We start from the raw sequence: 16,782 nt of genomic DNA, 5'->3' as shown, positions 1-16,782 counted from the left end.
GCAATTGCTGTTGTTGTAATGTGCCTTTAAGTCACGTCCAACCTATGGCAACCCTATCGTGGGTTTTTCCTGGCAGGATTTGTTCAGAGGGGGTTGCCTTTGTCTTCATCTGAGGCTGAGAAGGTGTGATATGCCCAAGATCACCCAGTGGGTTTCCATGGCCGAGTGGGGATTCCAGCCTTGTTCTCCAGAGCTGTGATCCAAGCTCTGACTGCTATACCATGCTGGCTCTTATCTACTACAATGCTTTGACATAAATACTTTGGGTAAGTAAGCAATCAGACCAAGTGATTTGAGAAAATTTGAGGGTTGACGGTCATATAAAACCTCTCCCTTCTCTATCAACTTCCTCTTTGATTCTGTTGTCAGCTTTGAGATGGTGAGTTAAAGTTCTAAGCTCACTGGAGCTCTTCCTTATACCAATTTTTTCATTAGGTTGGAAACATGTAGGACTTCAAGTGATGTACATTCTAAAAGCAATTATGGTAATAATGTTTTTTTAGTTTGTAAGTTGATATTGCCTGCTTGTTATTTATTCAAGTCATTTCGGTCAGCTAAACTCTGCTGAGAGAAGCTGGTTCATAACAGATCCAGTCCTCAAAGGACTAACACCTTGGGATGTACTCCTTCTCCCCGCCATCATTGTGTCCAGACAGCAAGCACACTTAGGTAAGAGTGACCTAAATATACACCCTGAGAGTCATAAAATTACTAGCAGATAACTATTACATAGTGCTTCTGCATAAACAGAGAACCTACTGAAATAAATATGTTCCCTATTTCACACATTTACAAAGCTAAATTTACCATTCTCTTAATGGAATGCTTCCTGGGGCCTGTTCACACTACAGTTATAGCACTATGATCCCAGTTTAAGTGCTATGGCAACATCTTACAAAATCAAGGGGTTGGCGGTTGAGGGAGGGGCCTCTAGAAACCACAGTCTGGGAGTTCCTTTGGTGCCTCTGACCAAACCACAAACTCCAGGAGGATCCCACAGGATGCAGCCATGGGAGTTAAAGTGGAACTACAGGGCTATAAATGTGTCATGTTAATGCCCCCTGATTCTATCCTTTAAGAACTTCTGAAAGGAATTAGCAAGGGTTTTTGGGTTCAGAGCTTTCACGGCTGAAGTCCAGTGCCAGAATTATCACATCAGCTATATAAATAATATTTATTTTTTAAAAATATTACTACATCACCCAAAAAGGGTGGGACAGGTTTTTTAAAACCATATTTGGAAGTTATATTTGGTATGGTCTGAACTGAAAAAGTGACTACTACGTATGGCGCGTTACAGACCGCCCCTTTGGGGCGGCCTGTAGGCGCACCTTTCCCCACTGGATCGGGGCCTTAGTGGCCAGAGCGGCAGCCGCTGAGGCCCTGATCCGCCGCTTTCCGGGCTGTGGGGAAGCGGCAAAAGCCCCCTTCCCCGCAGCCTGGAAAGGGGTGTCCTTGGGGCTTCAAGCCCCAAGGACACCCCGCGGCAGCGGGGAGAAGGAGAAAGGGGCCATTTGGCCCCTTTCTCCTTTGGTCCGCTGGGCGCAGCCGTCTGAAGGCTGCGCCCAGCGGACCAAACGAGGAAGGAGCTCCGAAATGGAGCTCCTTCTGGGGTCGCGGAAAGGGCGCCCTAGGCGCCCTGCCGCAACCCCAATACATCACAACCGCGCCGCCTCGTTTGGAGGCGGCGCGGTTGTGACGTAGCAATGGTGGTGGCCGTGTGGAATGGCTGCTGCCATTTTGTGCGCGCACAGCACGCACTAGGGTTAGGGCAGTGCGGAAGCACCGCCCCGCCTTAACCCTAGTACGCACATGTGTAACGGGCCTATGTTAGGAATAAACTCTTCTAGAACATGGCCACATAGCCCGAAAAATCAACAAAAAGACTATGTATCCCTCACAAAATTAACATGATTGGGCACTCCAATTACTTTTTACATTTTATTTTCCCCAAATGCGGAGGGTATGATTGGGGTGCCCTAACTTAAAATATAGGCTACGTGGTATACACAAAATTGACTGGGGCCCTGGGTGTTACCAGGTATACCTTCAGGACATATAAATTAGTTCATACATGTTCTGAATACATATGCTTATCAAGGCTCTTGTAACTTAAATAGTAAAAATAGTGTGTCAAGCACAATGGACTAAAATGCATTAACTAAGAACTCTCTAAGATGAAAACATTATTAAACATATACAGCAGTCAAAGACATAACCATGTTACTGGAGAATCAGTGTGCAAAGGGATCTTGTAGCATCTTTGGGACTAATTGAAAGAAAAAAGCTAGTAGCAATGAGCTTTTGTAGACTTCAGTCTACTTCCTCAGAGGAATGGATTGGAATGGAGACTCCAAGAACAGATTTGCTGTGTAAAAGAGAATGACAACAGAAATGTCAAATTTGGTGGGTATGGAAATGAAGTGACAAGATCAGTTTTTAACTATGGTCCTTGGGAGACAAAGACAGGAGGAAGGATGCAGTTTAAAGCCAAGGTGAGTAGTTAACCATATGATGAGCAGTGAAATGAGGTGTGGGAACCAGAAAGAAGACTTGATGAACTGGCCAAAGGGGCCGCCATGAGGCTGGGAGGGGGTAAGCTATCAAGATATAAACAACTTTTGCATTGGGAATAGCAAATAGTATGGTACAGCTTCAGAAATGGCAGAAATACAGGTTAGCAAGCTTGCAAGGCTGTTAGAATTTGGTATTAAAAGCACTTTGAAACAAGGGGTTGTTAAGGGGAGGGAGAGAAAGAAGTTCAAAATGTAAATATTTTCCCTAACTCACACACACACACATACACATACACAGAGGGAACAATTTTAGGGATCTGCAACGTGCTGCGAAAGTACTCTCCAAAAACAGATTTAAGAGATTGAGGGATTACTTTTTCTTGGCCCCACTGGATTTATGAGAAGCTAGGGAATCCTCCTAGCTGGAACAGGGCAAAGAAGACAAGCCAAGGTCCCCTTAAGCCGCAGCCTGGACGTTGAAAGATAAGCTAATGGGATTCTCTGAATGAGCTACTTTAGGCAGTGATTTTCAGCAAAGGGCTTACAGAAGGAGGCAAACAGCTGAGTCCTTGTTTCCAGCTGATCCACCCCTGGAATGGATTGCTCTGAGGTTGAATTCCTTTTTTAAGCATCCCATGCTGGTGGAGATGATGTTAAATCAGGATTTCTCTAAAACACGGACAAGTACCCACTTAGGAAAGCTATTAGAGAAGTATGCAAAAGGTTCTTGCAGCATCTTTGATATCTAATGAAGGATAGAAGATGGTAGCATGAGCTTTTCTAGACCTGAGCCTACTCCCTCAGATGCAAATGCAGAAGGAAGGAGGAGAAAACAAGAAATGTGGTAGCACCTTTCAGACTGTTTTTATTTTAGCATGAGCTTTCAAGGATACAAATGCTTCAGATGCATTACCAAGGGCCCGAACAGAAAGGCCAAAATAAAGCTGCTTTGGGTCACTTTGGAGGTATGCTGTTTAAACGACACACACATCTTAAGAGGCCTCTTAGGACGCATGCATCATTTAAACAGCATACATCCAAAGTGACCCAAAGCAGCTTTATTCTGGCCTGTCTGTTCGGGCCCTAAGTGGTATTAAGGCCTCAGGCATAAAGCATATATATATACACTTGTGGGAGTGAGATAGTATTTCAATCAAGAAATTTAAGCAACTTAATACAGATATATAATGGACTTCACTAGATGTGCTGACTACAGGACTAGACCAGGAAAAAGTTTTCCCAAGCTAACTCTTTGCTTTTCTAGTCCAGAGAGTCAATTTTTGAGCACGCATATGCACATCATGGCAGGGGTGTTGTACAGCTCTGACTGTCTTGTATCATGGGAAGCACATCACAATATTATTATTGTATTAATACAGAGTAATATGGCAATTCATTTGAAAATCTGAGGTGGGCTAGGTTAAAATGTTTTCTTAAAAATGTATCTCTGTCACTACATAAATAAAATAAAGTTTCTGTTTGTGCTGGCTTGCTACCACCACATGTATAAAATCTGGAAAGGATGTTTCAGAGAATCTAAGGCCCTGAGCAGACCAGCCATTAAAGTCAGCCTGGAGATGGAGTTGAGGCGTGGCGTCCACATTATGCATGCCCTGACTCCACCCCCAGGCTGCCATGATGCCACGTGCCGCTCCACACAGCACGTGGCATCATGGCGCTCCTCTGCTGCTGTGTCCACATGACGCAGCGCCAAAGGAGCACCTTAAAGCCATCCTACTGTGGCTGTCACTTATAGTTGTAAACTGCTTAGAGATCTGCAAATGGGAAACCATTCAGAGTCAGGGGCTTTCCCAGCAGATAACTGATCACCACTTAGCAGACATTAATCCTCGTTTGCATTATCCTCTCAGCCTGAGGCCAGCCATCAACACAGAACAATACACATGCAAATCACTCCTGCATTCCCAGGCTCACACAGTATATATACACCTATTTTTTCCCAGGCAAAGCACTCTCTGAAGATGCCAGCCACAGATGCTGGTGAAACGTTAGAAAGAAACTCTACTAGAACATGGCCACATAGCCCGAAAAACCCACAAAAAAACTATTCAACTTTACATTGCTTAGACACTGTTAGTTCAGTATGAAGCGGTATAAATGAAGCTGTTTCACCATGCCTTTTCCAGGGCACAAAAAGGAGATGCTTTTAGCAGCTCCTTTTTGCACCCTAGAAAGGCCAGATTGGGGCTGTGACATGCAGTTGCCATGGCCTCGATCCAGTGCAGCCGAAGGCGGCTGCAGGGTGCCCCTTAGAGGTGGTCTGCATAGCCCCTAACTTAGGATATCACTATGCTAAGGACAGGAAACCTAAGGATGGCAGTGAGGTACGGGAGGAAGAAGCCCCAAACACTGGATTTCATATGAGCTATCCATTTCAGATACATCTGATACAAGCTTTAAGCACACTTGCCTTGATCTTGAGGTTTAAATTATCTACAGCATCCTTAGCCATTTCCTGCTGCTTCTGAAATTCCTAGAAAAGAGAAACAGCAAACTTAATACACATTAAAAACAGTACAAAAATTAAAAAGTATGAATATAAAAAACCAATTAAAGAATTTACAAAGTTAAAAACATTGAACAGTAAACTATATACAAACCTTAAAATCTGAATCACACAGAGTTTAAAATCCCAACCCTCATCAATTTGAAAAAACCTTGAAGGCATAAAAATGTTTCTACCTGCCTTTGAAAGGAGAGTAGGGGTGGGCCATCCTGGCCTCTTTGGGGAGGGATTTCCAAAGCCTGGGAGAGCCACCAAGAAGGCCTTCTCCCTTGTTCCCACCAGATGAGCATGAGAGGGTCTCTCCAGACAATGTTAAAGCTCTAATCAGCTCATAAAGGGAGATATGGTCTTTCAAGTAACCTGGATCTCAGCCATATATGTCAAAACCAGCATTGTGAATTGCTGGTTGGACAGTCAATGGAGCTGTTGCAACAAGAGAGTTGTGGACTCCCTGTAGCTAGCTCCAGTTAACAACCTGGCTGCAACAGCTCTTTGAGCCGACTGAAGTTTCTGAGCACTTTTAAAAGGGAGCCCTGTGCATCAAGACATGTAGCACCGTGGCCAGCTCCAACATTTCCAGGAACAGTTGCAGTTGGCACACTAGCTTTAGCTATGCTAGGTCACTTCTGTAACCTGGGCTTTCAGGCTCATAGCTGAATCTAGAAGTAGCCCCAAACTGTGAACCTGCATTTTTAAAATTTTATACAGTATATACATAACAGAATGTTGTATATACTCGACTATAAGTAGAAAATGTATGCCCAAAAATTGATCCTAAAATCATGGGTCGACTTATATATGGGTCAAAACAAATATATATCAGAAAGATCCTAAAAGAAGCACCGCTCTGATGCCACATCCCCCCTGCCTTGACACTGATTTCTGAAAGAGCTGCCAGGCAGGAGTGTGTGTGTGTGTGTGTATGCCCATGTGAGGCAATTCACTTCTCAGTCCGATGAAAAACCCTTCTCTTCCTTCCTTCCTTCCTTCTCCGTATGGATTGTCCCTGCCCACCGAGTACTACATATCCCTCCAGTTCCTTCCTTCCCAGTCCCATGGAAAACCTCTCTCTCATTCTCCTCTTCTTTCTGCCTTCCTCCTATCCTCACTAGTTGTGTCTGATTTTGTAATTTTATTCCAATGAGTTACATTCATAAAAAAATACTGTTTCTGCCCCAATTTTCCCTCTATCCATACTGTAATTGGTAACCAATCTTTCTCTACTTCATTAATTGGTTCGTTATTCACCATCAATGTTAATCTGTCCAGCTCTTTCATTTTGACTAATTTTATTTTCCAGTCCTCTGTTTAATGTATGCCTTCTTGTATCTACTTTCTAGCAATTATCAATCTTGCTGCTTTTACTAAATATAAGATTAACTTCCAATATCTATGTTCTAGTTCCTTATTATTCCGTATGCTGGATAAAATATACAGATTAGGAAATAATAAATGCTGGAGATGCAGGTAAGAGATAGGCTCATTATATCATGAGTGGTGAAGGCACCCTAAGATTTAAAAAAAATGTTTTTTGAAAGGTTCATATGTCAACTCGAACAATGCTTAAAATACAATTTCCATTAATTTCTGAATTATATTTGTTAATTATTCTCAAAAAGAACTGTGTTTTTATTAGTTAACCAAATACCAAGGTATTGATTTTCCTTTCTATTTTGTAGACTGATTTGCCACTGCTCCAGAAACTTTGAATGGCCTGCTGGAAGAGATTCGCCAATTATCCTCGCTCTAAGCTTTCAAAAAGGCAACAAAAACCTTTCTCTTCTGGCAGGCCTTCCTCGATTGATAATGTCCAGGACCAATTGAATCACCCTCCTTTTATTATTTTTCTCATTTGTGGATGTTTATTAATTTTGATGTATTGTTATGTATATTTTAACCATGTTTTATTGTTTAATTTTATACTTGGGAGGGAGGGTTGGGCTGGGGTGTTGTGGGGTTTGTTGTTTTTATTGTTGTGTATTGTACAAACTTTGTTGTTACCTGCCTCAATCCCCAAAATGGAAGAGGCAGGATATAAATAAATATTTTATTGTTATATTATTATTATTATTATTATTATTAGTTAGAGAGTCAAGTTTTTAATTAACATCCAAGTCTTTCAAACGTGCATTTTCAGGGGGAGTATAACCCATCTAACAAGGGCTGAATCGCTGTTCCCATGACTGTCCTTTGACTGAGCAGGAGCACCTCTGTCTTGTATGGAAGAAGCTTCAATTTTAAAAATAATTTTTTTTGGAAAAAGACATCACATCTTACCAAATGTTCACTTCAACCACATAAAACAATGTACATGTAAATACATTAAAGCTGCGCACATGCTGTTGTAATTTAAAGGCATAATTTTAATTTTGCTAGTCATTTATGTCACAACTATTACCATTACATTCAGTCATATATGGAAATTACGATTATAAATAACATCAGTACAAAAATCATTACTAAATATCCTGTATGGTGTGGTTCAAAGGTCAATGGGAAGGGGGTGACACCACAAGTTACCACACTGGGTGATGCCAATCCTAGTGATGCCATTCAGCCAATCCATTACAACTGCCAGGCACTGGTTTAGTACAGGAACAGCTTCCTTAGAATTAGGTGGAAAGGAGTGATGGAGCTGGGTATCATCTGTATACCAATGACACCCAACTCTGAAACTTCAGATGACCTCTCCCAGCAATTTTATGTAATGTTAAATAGCACAAGAGACAACTCTGGGAGACCCCTGGAGTTAGATGCCACCACACAATCTAGTACTTTGCCCAAAAACTGAACATTGGAAACTGGCCTATAGTTATCTAGTATACTAGAATCCAAGAAAGTTTTTTTTAACCATGGTCTCCTTCAGGTGTGTTGGGACCCTGTCTTGTTTTAAAGAGGCATCAAGCACATCCCTTATCCATTCAGCAAGTCCTGAATGAAGGGATTTTATCTGTGAAACAGCAGTTGAGCGGATTATGTTCTTCTATGGATCAGATCATAACAGACCCCTGACCACACAGAGCAGCTCTACTAATAGTACTGTGCAGATGGTATTAGCCAGGAAAGCCCTGTTGGCTACCTTTATTGCTGCAACAAAGGCCTTCAAATATATTTTACCCTGTTTTTTGGTCACACTGAGTTTTCTGCCACTTTTGCTCTAGTCTCCATCTCCTTTTAATTGCTGCCAGCAATAATTGAAAGGGTAAAAGAAGTATTCAACAGTTTTCATTTGTTTTTTACAATTCTGTCTCTTCCTACCTCATCATCAAAAAACATGTGTGAAGCAATACCACAGTGTAGCTTTACAATGCCTCCCACTTGTTGGTTAAACTGTACTTATGTCACAAATACAAGCAAGAAATTTAAACAAAACACTGTTTAAATTATGAAAATAGTTGAGTTCTGAGAAAACTGCCATAAAAAACTGTACCATCATGTAACCATCATCATGCCTCTAAGCCTCTGACAAAGGCTGCTTCCACATGAGGCCTTTAGTGCTGCTGACATCTGAAAGCCGCAGAAAGCAGAATAACAAATCCCAATGAAGCAGTGTCTGGAAGGGAGTTCCAAATGATATTTAATACAATGCTACCTTATAGCTTCACCAGGACAAGATTCTTCCATAGTGTTTATAAAGTTTATCTAATCCCATTTTGCAAATGCTCTGCAACACTGATTAAAAGCTTTTATCCCACACATTCTCCCTTTTTTATTGCTTTTTCTTCAGTGTGCTTGGCTTCCTTATGATGAAAAGTTTCTTAATTTGTAAACAAGTAATGTGATTAATAATTAAATGCCCCTCCAATACTTTGGGTTCCTCATAGGCACCATAGGATGGCATTTCGTTTTTAAAACATTTTATCACAAAATAGCATTATGTTGTTGTGAAAGAAGAAAAACATTGACAACAGCTGCCTTGGGTCCCATATTAGAAAGCCAGGATATAAATAAATTAAAATAAAATATAGTAAAATAAAATAGTTTGACAAAACAAAAACCAGTTGTTAAGCCTGCCATTACAAGGCAGAAATGCTGAACAAGGGATTATGTATTACAAATCCTCCCAACCCAGCCTAGATAACAAAATACAATAAAAGGGAGAAAATGTGTAAGGAGAAGGCTTTCTTAATTCAAGGCACAGCTGTTCCTAGAATATGATAAGCACTCATTTTGCTTTACTGAAATACCACATACCTCTCTTTCTTGTTCATAGGCTTTACCTATCAAAAAACTGTTTTTCTGAATGAGCTTCTTCTGTTCCTCTATCTCCAGCTCAAACTTTCTTGTCAATGACTGTTCTGAAGAAGATGAAATGTGAGCATCCATTTTAATCAAGTATATGTGACCTCTACTGCAAATGTTCTCATGAATTTGGTTGTTTAATAGTGTCAGTGCATTGAATCTTCCCACTCTCATTTGTTAGTTACTACAGTGGGGTTTGCTAACAAGATTATTGGTGCTGGAAAGAGTGATAGTTGTTCTCACAGTCAGGCTCTTCAATGTTGTACTGATACTGTTTCCCCACAATCAGCTGAAAGCAAATTAACATGGTAGCTCTACGTGTCATTAAATACAGCAGTGCTTCCTAAACTATCTAATGTGTGGGATCAGCAGGCTTTCTCCCTTCTCCAATGTGCCAGGGTTTGGCACCATATTTAAAACTATTGGCTTCTACTTTGCCTTCTTGGAAACTTGCTTCAGCAAATGATTCACATTTTTGACTCTATGCTTAGGGGCCTCCTGTTCCCTCTCATAACCACAGCTTTCCTAAATCAGTCCATAATTTCAGCTCCTGTTCCCTTTGTGGTGGCTTAATATTTAAGCTTAAGGCCTCAAGCAGATGGGGCAAAAGGAGCAGCTAGAGATTGCTCCCTGTTCAGCATGGGACTGCAGAAACCAGATGTTGCAGTCCCGAGGCCACTCACTGCTGTGGTCCACAACAGACCACCGGCAAGGATGGCTTCTTTTGTGCTCCTGTTTGGGCTGCCTTAGGCGGCTGCAGCACAACTACAACCACATCCAGGGGTGTGCGTCATCTGATACCACGACCCCAGATTGGGTCAAAGCCAATGCTTTTGGTCCATCTGTTTCAGATCTATGGACCCATACAGACTGGCCAAAATAAAGCTGCTTCAGGTCACTTTGGAGGTATGCTGCTTAAATTATGCATGCGTCCTAAGCATCCAGAAGCCGCGCCAAAGCCAGGATCCAGTCCTAAGGACTAGAGCACAGCTTTGGTGCAGCTTCCAGACTCTTAGTATGCATGCATCTTTGAAACAGCATACCTCCAAAGTGACCCAAAGCAGCTTTATTTTGGCCTGTCTGTATGAGGCCTATATCTTAGTTTCTAGTTTGCACCCACAGTAGTTGTGCACTATTTTACAGAAAAAGAAAAAATGAAGATGACAACCTGAGAGATTGTATCTCTCTATATAAAACTATCTGGGACCTGAGATGCTCAGGACAGCCACTTTTTAAAAACTTTGCCATCTTCACAGGCACCATTAATGAGGAAATGCGATAGGGAGGGTCTTCTTGGTGGCTGCCCCAGGCTCAGGATATCCCTTCCCATGGAGGCAAGAATAGCCCCCTATTTGCTATCCTTCTGTAGGCAGGCAAAGATCGTTTTATTCCCACAGGGTTTTGAGAACAGAATGTTTTAAAGAAAAAAGTTTTTACTGTTTTAAATGTACTTAAAAAAAAACACCTTAACAGTGTTAATTATATGTTTTAAGTTGCTTTTAATCTTAACTTTAACTCCATTTTAATGTTGATCTCCTGTATTTTTAACTATACTCGTTTTAATTTGTGAGACACTTTGAGTGACAGTTTTGGGGAAAAGTTAGAGTGGAAAATAAAGAGGATGACAACAGAAAACAGCAGCCCCCACCCAGATTTCTCAAATAAAATAAACAAATTAATGAGTAATAGCTCTGGTTAGAAGACAGCATACCCTTTAATTGTTCCGATTTGGAAATCCTGAGTAATCATCTGTTCTCCTGCTTTTCAGCTGCTTTTAAAATGTCCCAGTTCCTCTCTCCTCTCACCTTTGTCCTTTGCTAACTTCTGTTGCTACAAACTGAGTTGCAAAAGTAGTATACTTTCAGTGATCTCAGCAAGGGGAGATGATAGGATAGGTTGGGTGAAGCCTTGCACTTTCTAGTAGGCTCAGGCCAAAGCAAACTGCTGCAGCCCCTCATAGCTTGTGTGCTCTTCCTCATTAATAACTTTTGCCATCTTGAACACACTCTGGGGTTGCTTAACCACACTCATCCCAGTTTTCATGTGTGAAATCTTGGAAAATATGAGATAGCAGGAATTAAAAGCTTCCTCCTTTGGGAAACCAAAAAAAATTATCTGAAGGAGTCAGCCAGACCAGAAATGCATGGAGTAAAAAATTCAAATAATTTATCATACTGCTTAAATAGATACAGCTCTGGCCTTGAATAAAAAATGAGATGCAGATAGCTGATGTTCAGATTGTACACACACACATATAATACAAACAATATACAAAAGCAAGAATCCTCTTAAACTCACTTTGTTGTAACAGTGCCTTCTCTCGCTCAGTCCTCTCACTTTTTTTCCACTCTGCTTGCCTTCTCAGCCACTTTTCCTCCATTTCGTCAGAAATGCTGTCCTACAAAAAATGAGACACATAAGGAGATGTGAGCAGTTGCAACAATATAGATGGCAGTTCTAGCCTAAACCCAATAACAATTCCCAACTAGAGTAAACTCATGGGATTTGTGTGAGTGCTAACATGCTTCTCAGCAACTGATTCAATAAATCTACCCTAGTTAAAACTGGCAATTGGATTTTGGCCTCTCGCTGTATCCCTTTCATTTGCAATTCTTTTATGTAGTTCAAAGAGAGACTGGTTATAGATCAAGAAGTGGAGAGGGAGTGTTTCTATCTAAAAAGTTAAAAGGACAGGGTCTGGGGTATGTCTTTCCTGAACCCAATCTCTCTGGAGCAGGTGCATCAAACTAGGGCACATGGGATACTCTGCCAGGTGCGCTTTGATTGAGAGTTCCTGCATGGCAGAATGGGGTTGGACTGGATGGCCCTTGTGGTCTCTTCCAACTCTACGATTCTATGATTCTATGATTGCCCATCCCTGATTTAAGTGTTTGATTTCTCTAAAGTAACTAAAAGTAATTTGTAATAAGTTATTAATATTACTATTAATGATTTCTGAAAAATAAAAATAATTTGAGCTCTCTAATTAATAGGCTACACAAAACCTCATCCAGTAACATTCCTAGTCTTGGTGTCACCCAGTGCAGATGTCCTTTTGGGAGGGGCTCAACAGCTTGCCCTGTCCCCCAGCGGCAGTACCCACCCACCCATAGTTGGATGAGGACCGAACTGGGTATCACTCACCTCTCAGGTGTTACCCAGTCCAGTTCACATCCCTTTCACCCCCTAATGATCTCACTTAAATTTGGCTGATAAATTAAATCTCACCTGGTACACACGAAATGCATTCTTCAGATATTTGTATTCCTTCTGCATCCCAGCTAAAGGGGGAAAAAATAGATACAGATACTCCAGATGCAACACTAAGCTAATAAATGGATTAAGCTTTTCTTTTTCATCTGTAGAATGACTAGGCTGATCTTTCAGCTACATTCTTTCCTTAGAAATTAAAAATTATCAGCATTTGTCAAAGTTTGGAACATGGCTCTCCATTCTAAACATATTCTGTCTTCCAAGATCTCCCCCACCAAAGTCCCAGACTACCGTGTGTTTAGTAATTCCATGCACAGAAATGCCTGAGGCACATGTTCCAAGCAACACATGAGAATCTCTGTACTGATTAATGGTTATTGTTGACAAAATAAATCAATTTCACCCATTGCACTACTAGAGTGGTGGGAATTGTACCTTTTGGAGGTACAGCTTACAGAATCTCCCAGGCCTTGTTGCCTGGGAGGGGGATTCTAGGAATTATAGTCCAACATTTACCAACTAAAGCCTATTTAAATAATTGGTGGAACAGGTAACATAAAGCTTATGGTGTCTGCTACCTCTATATAACCCATCTGCATTGTTTTTAATGTTGTTAAAGAATTCTGAAAAGTGAATAAGTCAGCATTTATCGTCATGGAAGCCATAGATATTCATCCTCCTCAGCAAGGCCTGTTCTTCTGTATGTTTAATAATTTTAAAACTTATTTTTATTTTTTCTGTCATAGGGGTTAAGTTTTAGGCCTGTACATGTTTGGAATCTGCTTTTCACTGGCAAAACCACCCCTGAGAATTCATTATCTATGAAATTCGTGGGGCCACCATAAATTGGCAGGTGACTTGAAGGCACATGCACACACATTACATCGTTCTTGCCTTTCTGTTCTTTGACAAGCTGGCTGTTTAGTGTTAAAATATCAGGATGTCCACACTGGGGAGGGCCTCACTCTTACAAACCTTTCAGTCAAAGCAGACACAAATAATTAATTTGAACTCTCTCTTATCTCCCTGTCTTCTTTCAGTGCTCTTCTCACAGTTCTGTTATTTAAAGTCCCTCTTGTTTCTTTGGTTGATGTTCAGTACAGATATACTGAAACTTTTTTTCTTTTTAATCCTTCAACAATCTCTCAAATTCCTCCTTTGGTTGCCTATCAACTTTTTATCTGCCGTGCTTGTGGTCTTTGTCCTTTTCCTAATTTGAGCAAGACAGGAATTTTTACAAGAAGTCTTTTGGCCTTTTATTGCTTCTTCAACACTGTTATTTAGACCAGTTTGTTTCTTTTCTAATTTATGGTTGTGGTTGTTGTGTGCCTACAAATAATTTCTGATTTATGGTGACACTATCGCAGGGTTTTCTGTGCAAGATTTGTTCAGAGATGGTTTGCCATTGACTTTATCTGAGGCTGAGAGTATTTGACCAAGGTCACCCAGTAGGTTTCAAGGCCAAGTGGCCATCGAACCTTGGTCTCCAGAGTAGTAGTCCAACATTCAAATCACTGCACCATGCTGGCTAAATTAGACTTTACTATAGTGAATTTATTCTGTGGACTTGTAGGGATTTGATCCTCATCAGTCCCATTTCAAGGAAACTGAATTAATTTCCTATGTTTAAAGAAATATCTTAAGTTGAACATGACTGAGTAGGCAATTTCCTACTCACATGGACGCTGAATCTCCATTTCAACTAGGGATTGAAGGGGTGGAAGAATGTGGGTACTTAAACTCTCATCTCTCCCATCTGGCTCTTGTGTGTTTCCAAATGTGTGTTGGAAATGGTTTGAAATTTGGAATGGAGAAAAAAGCAAGCTGAGGAAGAAGTAGGCATTTAATCTCCTTTTGCTGTTCTTTCACTTCCAGCTAGCTTTTCCCAAAATGTATGTATAGTACAAAAAACACTATTGGGGTATGATTACACATCTTGTGTGTTACAGGCTCTGAACCATACTCAGCTTCTCTTGGGCAGTTGCCCTCTCGTTTCGCAACTCCCTCTTGTATTGCTCTTCCATGGCAGCCATTTCTGATGCATGAAAAGCTTGAATCTCCCTGCAAAGCAAAGGGGCAACAATAAGGCATTTTTGCACTAGCCTTCTGGTGGATATCACTATGTGTTTTTCTGTACAGTGGTCCCTCCACATTCACTGGGGTAGTGGTAAAGGACCTCCACGTATGTGGAATAACCACAAATAAAAAAAACCTCTATTCTTTTTACCTGAGAGAACACCTCTCTAGGAATCTCCAGGACCTCCAATGCAATTTTATGACCAACATCTGCCAGAAGCTGTTTGAGGATCCACAAATGCATCAAGAAGTGTTTTCTTTAGGATCTTCTAGGTTCTCCAGCACAACTCTATGGTCAACATCTGGTAGAGCTGCGCTGGAGGACCTAGAGATTCCTAGAGAGAACATATTAATTAAAACGTCAAATAATCAACTCTGCAAAAGTCAAAGCTGCAAATGTGGAGAGCCAACTTTAATTCTAACAAAACTCATAATGGGGAATAGCCATTAGCAGCTTTGCTCAAGCAGATAGCACTTCCAATTGTCCAAGGAGATTACTACATGCAGCTTTTAAACTGCAATTGCACCAGGAGAAAAGCAGCTTTGGTAATACTTAACACACAATGACACCTACAGCCCGTAGCTGCTCTGTCCCTGACCCATAGCTGTTGCGTAGCTTTTCAATGGCAGGGGAAATCTGTCAATGATCTTATAATGACATGTCAATGACCTTGCTGGTATGAAATCTCACTGTCGGGACAGTTGTCCGATTGACAGTCTCGTGATGTCAGTATCCCCTCCTCCCCATTGTCCCCTCTTCCCCTCTCTATTCCCTTATAGAGAGCCTGATTCCTTGGGTTTTCCTTTTCTTTCTTTTTTTAAACCCTAACTCACAGTAACTCATAGTAGTAGAATTCCAGAACTGCATGAAAAAAAAAATACAGGATCCCATGCTACATACTTCATTGGCCATGCCGGCTGCGGAGGTGAATTCTAGGAGATGAATTCCAAAACAGAGTGCCACTGGTTGCAGACAGAATTGCAATATAAATATAAGCTTTGTACACAAGAATAGACATACCTTATTTTGCTCTCATGCTCCTCTTGCATTTCGCTGCATTTTTCTGCCATCTCTTTCTCCAGCTAGGATGAGAAACAGAGACAACTCCTGTCATAAAAGTAATATATGCGCATACGTACATACATATATACATACATAGTAAATCAGAGTAGTGTAGTGGTTTGAGTGCTGGACTACAGCTCTGGGGAGGAGGGTTCGATTCCCTGCTTGAGCATAAAAACCCACTGGGTGAGCTTGGGCAAGTCATATGTTTTCAGCCTCAGGAGAAGGGAATGGGAAACCCCTCTGAGGAAACCTGCCAAGAAAACCCTATGATAGGTTTGCCTTAGGGCCACCAGAAGTAAAAAAATGATTTAGAGGTACACAACAGCAACATATATATACAGATACACACACACACACACACACTCATCTCACCTTTCTCCTGGCAAGGAACACAAAGTGGCTTATAAAAACTTTAAAACTTAGTCCAGCTAAAATCTTTTTTTCTCCAAAAGTTAAAAACACACAATTAAACGACAACTATTTAAACAGCACTCGTTTAAAACAATATAAGACACATTTTTAAAAATTAAAAGATATAAAAATAAAAGTACTGCACACCACATTCAAAACAGCCTTCTGCCTCCCTTTTGTATGGGTCTTTTCAGGACCTTATCACACTCACAGTTTTCCCGTTCTGTTCCTGTTAACAAGGCGGACAGATCAGGAAACGGGCTGATGACGAACACTATCGCATTAAGTCTTCTTAGTGTTATGTCAACGCGAAAAGAACTATTGCTATCGCACACCACTAATGGAGACAACGACCTGTTGTTTTTGGACCTCACTGTGAACGGATATCACCGCACAGCCAGGTCCCATCCCGATGACGCCCTGACCATCTCCTGTCTCTGCGCATGCACAGTTCAGAAAACTGTGCTGAAAATGTAGGACATTTTTCTGAAATGTCCTACATTTTGGGCTGAGTTTTGTCCTGCATTTGTCCTATAGTTTGGTCTAAAATTTGTCCTACATTTTCTCCCTGTTAAAAGCGGACAATTATGGCAACCCTACCCTACCTCCATCATTGAGACCTCGGAACGTTTACAAACATGTGTGCGATAAAGTCCTCAGATTGATTTCAGGTAGTTTAATTACACATGGAGTATGCTGATGACACCAACAGCCTCTATACATCCACATCC

At 41.0% G+C, this 16,782-nt stretch overlaps 1 protein-coding gene across 4 annotated transcripts in view; it reads right to left on the bottom strand.

The window, feature by feature from the left end:
• Positions 1-16,782, bottom strand: part of FLACC1 (flagellum associated containing coiled-coil domains 1) — a 43,748-nt gene that overhangs the window by 7,798 nt on the left and 19,168 nt on the right. For all 4 annotated transcript variants that reach the window (XM_089519421.1, XM_089519423.1, XM_089519420.1 and 1 more), the window contains 6 exons: positions 15,596-15,657; positions 14,462-14,559; positions 12,514-12,566; positions 11,584-11,683; positions 9,238-9,341; positions 4,948-5,010 (listed from right to left, as the gene is read on the bottom strand). In XM_089519421.1, coding sequence (XP_089375547.1) covers positions 4,948-5,010; positions 9,238-9,341; positions 11,584-11,683; positions 12,514-12,566; positions 14,462-14,559; positions 15,596-15,657 — 480 coding nt within the window. The remainder of the gene's footprint in view (positions 1-4,947; positions 5,011-9,237; positions 9,342-11,583; positions 11,684-12,513; positions 12,567-14,461; positions 14,560-15,595; positions 15,658-16,782) is intronic.

The sequence above is a fragment of the Sceloporus occidentalis genome, unplaced genomic scaffold (assembly GCF_023333645.1).
Source record: "Sceloporus occidentalis isolate IW3139 unplaced genomic scaffold, rSceOcc1.0.p SCAF_4, whole genome shotgun sequence".
Taxonomy (NCBI): domain Eukaryota; kingdom Metazoa; phylum Chordata; class Lepidosauria; order Squamata; family Phrynosomatidae; genus Sceloporus; species Sceloporus occidentalis.
This window is presented reverse-complemented; position numbering and strand designations above follow the sequence as displayed.